This window comes from Lolium rigidum, chromosome 4, assembly GCF_022539505.1.
Source record: "Lolium rigidum isolate FL_2022 chromosome 4, APGP_CSIRO_Lrig_0.1, whole genome shotgun sequence".
In the NCBI taxonomy this organism is placed as follows: domain Eukaryota; kingdom Viridiplantae; phylum Streptophyta; class Magnoliopsida; order Poales; family Poaceae; genus Lolium; species Lolium rigidum.
In genome coordinates this window covers 229,211,104-229,217,870 of record NC_061511.1, presented here as the reverse complement: position 1 = coordinate 229,217,870, position 6,767 = coordinate 229,211,104, and the positions used below count along the sequence as shown (strand labels likewise).

Here is a 6,767-nt window from a genome sequence, read left to right as displayed (position 1 = left end):
AAAATATGTACGCTTCTCCTCTCATTGACCTAATTTTCAAGGTCACAACGATCGACGAGCCACCAGCCGCCACCACGTTTTTTCCTTTTGTTTCTCCTCCTCTTATCTATGAAGTTTCTCTTCTGCCACCACCATTTCAAGGTACGCCACTCTTGCCCTTCCACCACCAACCCTAGTGAAGGCGGCCTCGAGATCCTGGACGAGCTCGTTAAGGCGGTCGAGCTCCTTTATCCGAGGTCTTGCCGGAAACGACGAGGAACTGGTCGGTGACGGTGGGAATCGAGCTCCTGGAGGCGAGAATCGAGATGAAGCTTTGCAAACCTACTTGATTTGGGAGGGGTAGCGGCTCGATGTGTGGCTTGCATAGGAAATTTTGTAACCTTTTTTTTACCCAAGTGTAGTAGTTAATCAGGACATACCTAGTAATCGGGTTGTCAGGATGATTAGTAGGGCTAAGTGGTTAACACAACCAATTAGAGTTATTCGACACCGCCAGGTCCCAACAAGCGATAAATCAACCTATTAATCGCTGATTTGGCCGATTTTTTAACAGTGTGGTGAATATAGTCGTTGACTTTGAGGGACATTGGTGGAGCTTTGTTATTCATGGGGATTTTTTTTTGTTGGCATCTGTTGCGGTTATTTATCCATAAATTATTTTTTTAATGGACCGAAAAGGTTGGATTGTTCTTCAAACGTAACAAATACATTCACAATTGAAGAGATCATTTTACAAAAGTTGTTTTTTGAAAAGGCTTCACATGTTTCACTATTTGTAGTCTAATTAGTATATAGTTTATTTTTGATTGTTTTTGTATACTCATTCACGTTTTTGTATATACAGTACGTACCTATTTGAGTTCCCTACAGATGTGCTTGCCCTTCCACGCACGTCCATGTGTATTTCCTTAATTTGGAATAATCCAAGTTCAGCACATACTCTTCTACAAAATCAAAAGATACTCTATATCGTGAACACGGACTATGAATCAAAACTACGAAGATGCCTTCCGTGTCATAGGTATTTTACCCGGACTCCTTTTTTAACATGTGTTTGGCACGGACTCATAGATGCAACCACATGGAACAAAATTACTTGACTTGCGCATTGTGTTCTCCGATAAAATCGCAGCCACACCTATAGAACAATCAGGTCCGACTATGAGAGACGGTCGGGCGCGAAAGACAGTCTGCTGATCTTGTTAAACACCTCCCCCTAATTCCCATCAACCATTCAAACTTGAAACACCCAGCATTTCCCTCCACCCCAACATTCTCGCGGTGGCAGCCATGCACTCATCCCTCGTCGGCCACGTTGCGTCGGGCGCCGGGTTCCTTGTCATCAGCCTGTGGCAGCTGTTCAACCACATCCGGCTGCTAGCGCTGCGTCCCAGCTCCTACGTCGCGCCAGTCTGGTTCCCGGCGCGGGGCGTCCGCCACCTCGAGCTCATACTCATCATCGTCGGCGCGGCCATCTCCATCCTGATGGAGCTCTTCGTCAGCCCTAGGAAGCATCACCCGTTCGACGACGAGGGCAGCATCCCTTCCGTGCACCTCCACAACCTGGAGCACGCGTCCATCGCCCTCGCCCTGCTCCTCTTCGCCGCGGTCACCATCCACATGGACAGGACCGGGACGCCCATGCGGGACGCCGTCTCGCAGCTGGTCGCCGCGGCGGCGCTCACGCAGGAGCTCCTCCTCTTCCACCTCCACTCATCGGACCATGTGGGCGTGGAGGGGCAGTTCCACTGGCTGCTGCAGCCCATCATCGCCGTCACGCTCGGCGCCACGCTGCTGTGGTTCCCCAGCTGCCCGCGGAGCTTCGCCGTGAGCCTGGTGCGGTCGGCGAGCATCGTGTTCCAGGGCGTCTGGCTCATCGTCATGGGTGTCATGCTCTGGACGCCGGACCTAGTCTCCAAGGGCTGCTTCCTTAACCTCGAGGCAGGACGCGCTGTCGTCCGGTGCCGCACCGACGAGGCGCTCGCCCGCGCAAAATCGCTCGTCAACCTGCAGTTCAGCTGGTACCTGACCGGCATCGTGTTGTTCGTCGTCGTGCTCTATCACCAGCTCAATAAGGTGTACCACGAGGAGCCGCCGCACTTCCTACTGGTGAAGGGAAGGCACGAACACGGCGACAACTTCAGCATCGGGGACGATCACGGCGATGACGAGGAGGACCTCGAGGCCGCAAAAGCGTTGCTTCCATCACATGTTCATGAGTAATATATATATCCATGGTTTAAAATAGGGGACTATAGCTTATAGTGTTGGCGATATTAAAAGCTACGTTGGCGATATTAAAAGCTACTATAGGCTATAGCGCAACTAAAACCATATAGCGGTTTTGCTAAATATTAAGAAGAATCAAAATTTTATCAACACATATTCGTATATATTTCAATTATTCGTAGGTGAATTATATTAACATGATCACATTAGAGTTACGAATAAGCAGAGCATAGTTACATCCACCTTTACATCATTAAGTAGCAACAAATGATGATATAATTATGTCAAATAGTACATAATTAACCAACAAAACTACAAAAGCACGTAGCAACAAGTTATGTGACTATAATTTTAGCTAGAAATTGGGCCGCCAAAAAATTTTGGGCACAAATTTTTTAGGCCGACTGACCTGAAAGTTAGTGGCTAAAAGGCTAAATTGGGCTAAATTGTCATGGCTGGGTTATTAGCGGCTATTTCTGTTTTAGCCTCTAAAAGCCTTAGCCGTAGCCCGGCGTGTCTCGAAAAGCTATAGCCAGGCTATAACGAGCTATTTAAAACTTTGAATATATCCTACCGAAGATAGGAGATTAGGTAACAATCCATTATTGAAAGCATCGATTGTCCGATCGGAGATATTTTGGGCTACGTTTTGATGGTGCTCCATCGCCAGATATATGCTCGTATCGGCTCGCACGCTTTCTGTACACATGTTCTCAACTCTTCAATCGACGCGGGTGGCTTGAAGGTGGATCTGAAGTTTTGGATAAACTGGCCCCACAACTCTTCCCAGTGACCAATGGATTTTTCGGGTAACTTCTAAAATCAGGACCTTGCGGGGCCGCTTAGATGCAACTGCAGGCTCTGCATAGCTGTAGCTTTTGTGCCGCCTTGTACCCTTATGGTTTGCATATTATCGTCAAGCCATGATTCCGGGTTCCTGAAGCCCATCGTACTTCTGTTGCTCGGACCAAGATATCTTATAGAACACCCATACAATAGTGTTGGGCGAGGAGTTGGATTGGATGAGGAAACATTTGGTGCAGTTATGTGTTCTAAAAGAACTAAGGAGACCTCCCCTTATACCGGTACCATCTACAAGATAAACTTGGAGAGAATCAACCCTTGGTGGACACTTTACGACCGGTACCACCCCTTTCGTTTCATAGGACAATGCATGTATTTTTAGTCATAAAAAATTAAAGCCGCATATATGCTTGACCATATTTATAAATGAAAATATGAACGACGGCGGCGTAGCTGACCTCCGGCTCGGCGGTGGAGAAAGAGAAGGATCGGATTGCGTTTTTCCATTTCTCAGTGAGGTCTTTTCTGTAAATGCTGGGGACCTATATGTTTTCTCTGATCTTATGGGGTCCTTTGTAATAATTTGTACCTCCACCGTTTGGAATTATTGAAAAGCTTCCAGGCCCTTCGGGGCACTCCTTGTTCAAAAAAAAAAACCAAGTCAATACCAATAGATTCACCATAGAATACTTGTTCAATATTGTAGATGTTTAATTATGTGTTTAAGTTTGATCGAACTTATTATATTTGCGCCTTTAATTTAGTTGCACTTTTATTTTGGTGTACTTGGATTTGTTTGTGCAATCGGATTTCTACGGCTGAGCCGCTGAGGCCTGTGGACCAAATAGGCGCCGGCCGACCACCAGCAGCACCCGGTCCCGCGCGTTGTGCGCAACCACGAATCACCGATCATCCACAGATGTTCGGGAAGAGAACGTCAATGAATCTGGCCGCGGATCGACCGGCCGTCTAGCTCTTCCGTCGTCGCGTTGGATCATAATCCCAGGCACGGTGCTTCTTCGAGGAACCGATGTGAGACAGGCTTGGAGTCTGCCTTGCGTAGCCTACAGTTGCCGGACAGCGACGCCAGCGAGCTACTTGCTGTCGGCTAATGTACTATGCAGCGTCCTTTCAGCGTACAAGTTGAAGCATCGCTGGTCACCGGCCTCGATCACCCTCGATTGATGGACTCGACGACGGCAGGCGTGTTCATCAGGTGGGTGAATAGGTTGTGAACGGGACATGCTCTGGACTCGCGCGCCGGGGATTGACGACGAACACAGCCGATCAGGACAAAATGTCTCACGTCGCCGTTAATAAGCAGTTTCTTACCGATGGGTTCAGTCGAGTGGCCGACTTCCACGAGCTAGCGACGTTCGTGGCGCGCGTTAAACGGCGGCGAGGAGGAGTCGTGATCGGAGCAGTAATCTTTGCTGCTAAGTATATATTGCAAGGAAACGTCAACATAACAGATGTCGGCATCAAATGGTCAGTGTGTATATACGCCTTTATAGCAGTACATACATATCTCGAACGGGACAAGGGACATGGACGGTGAGGAATACGAATCCGTTACCGGAAATACTGGTTTCTACAGTTGACCGACAGGTCGCGTGAGTATAACAAATCGCAAGAGAAGGCGACCAGTGGACGAATCGGGAACGATCTAAGCGTGTTCGTGGGGACGAAAGGAAGCCCACCGTCCTCGTCTGTCTCACCTTCTTGGGCGCGTCGCATGCATGGGCCACGGTGCCTGAGATTGAGACTGGGAGTGGATCCTAAACAAACATGCTCCCAAATTAATTTTCTAGGTCATCCGGAAGAAAACGATCGAGAGTGCGAGAGGAGAAAGAGACCTCGTATACAACCATCTCCACTCGCTCCCAGGCCGAAATTCAGCGCTGGTTAGGGTCAGATGGATGTTATTTTCGATCTGGGGTGGGGAAATTCCAGCAGCAAACCCACGGCCGATCTCCAGGCCAGACGAATTCGGCTAAAAATATGCTAGTTTTGGGCCAATTTTTGGCAAAATTTCAAAATACAACAAAAAATATAAAAATTTATGATATTGTTCGCAGAGATTTGGCACTATTTCAACAATGCAAATAGTTCAACAAACACAACACTACAACAACACAACAAACACAACAAATCATGGTGCAGCAGCTCTTGCTGCACCCTTGCGAGCCCAGTGGTGGTCGACTAGATCGTCTGTAGCTGTTGATGCACATGTGAGTCCCGGATCTCCTAACGCATAGCTAGGAAGAAAGCCTATGGGCTCGTGATCTTTAGAGCATCTCCACTCGTCTCCCACAGAGCCCCCCACGGCCACTTTTTTTCATCCGGACGGCGAAAAACGGCCCAGTCAGGCCCCCGGTTCCTCGTTTTGGTCCGGATTTGAGCCTATTTTCGTCCGGACTCCCCATACCATCCTCGGTTTTCCGGGGGTCTCCCGGGGACTCCGGATGAAGCTAAACCAACCGCCCACGCCCACGTGTCTCCTCTTTCGTCCGGATTCCCCGAGCCATCCTCTTTTTCCCCGAGAAACGCCGCTTGGGGAGCACACGACTGGGAAACTACTCCTTCCCACGCCAAATCTTCCTCCAATCCGGACGAAAATTTCACCGGATTTGGACGTGGGGAGCGCCAACGAGTGGGGATGCTCTTAAGATCTGCAAGAGGACCCTGTCGGTGATATGGCTGCATCAACTCGACCTCATGAACTGGATGTTTTCGCTCATTCTCTATGATCATGTTGTGCAATATCACACAACAGTTCATTACCTCCCACATATGATCCTGCGACTAAGTCATAGCTGGGAACCGGACAACTACAAATCTCTGCTGGAGGATATCAAATGCTCGCTCGATGTTCTTCCTGGCAGCTTCTTGCTCCTTGGCAAACCACGCTTCTTTTGGCAGTTTCGGGCTTGAGATCGTATTCACAATTGTTGACCATGTAAGATAGATGCCATTTGCAAGGTAGTATCAGTTGTTATAGTGGCGGCCATCGATCTCATAGTTCACCGGGGGAGCATGGCCCTCAACAAGCTTGAAAAAGATAGGCGAGCACTGCAAGACGTTGATATCGTTGTTTGAGCCTGCCATTTCAAAGGAGTGCCAAATCCAGGTATCATATGTAGCCACTGCCTCAAGTACCACACTACATCCTCCTTTGTGACCTTTGTACATGTCCTGCCAAGCCATTGGACAATTCTTCCCTTTCCAATGCATGCAGTCGATGCTTCCAAGCATCGCAGGAAATCCTCTTGCTGCATTGGTTGCAAGTATCTTGGGCAGTGAGTGATCTCAAGTATAATTCCCCAAACATTGCTATAGTTTCCCTGCAAAACTTGTATAAGCAATCAATGGCGGTGCTCTCGGCCATGCGCAGATAGTCATCGACACCGTCACCCAGAGCTCCATATGCAAGCAATCTCATAGCGATTGTGCACTTCTGTAGCGAGGAAAACCCAATCATGCCGGTGTAGTCTGGTTTGCATTAGAAGTACGGGTCCAAGTCCCGGACGGCATAGCCAATCTTCAGAAAGAGATCCCGACTAATCCTGAACCGACACCAGAATACTGCCTTAGGATGCAGCGGTCCATCGGCGAAGTAATCGGCGTACAACATGATTTACCCCTCCAGGCACTGCCTAGTCTTGGCCTTCCGGTGACCCGGCGTAGATCCTCCACGCCGCGGCTTTGAGTTCCGCTCAGCGTATGCGGTGGCC

General features: G+C 48.8%; 1 protein-coding gene across 1 annotated transcript; it reads left to right on the top strand.

The window, feature by feature from the left end:
- Window positions 1-1,290: 1,290 nt before the first annotated feature.
- LOC124648365 lies at window positions 1,291-2,223 on the top strand. The gene has a single exon (XM_047188146.1). The coding sequence runs from the start codon at window positions 1,291-1,293 to the stop codon at window positions 2,221-2,223; it is 933 nt and encodes a 310-aa protein (XP_047044102.1).
- Window positions 2,224-6,767: the final 4,544 nt, after the last annotated feature.

Excerpts from the sequence above, each read along its gene's own strand:
- LOC124648365 (XM_047188146.1), top strand. The coding sequence starts at position 1,291 with ATGCACTCATCCCTCGTCGGCCACGTTGCGTCGGGCGCCGGGTTCCTT.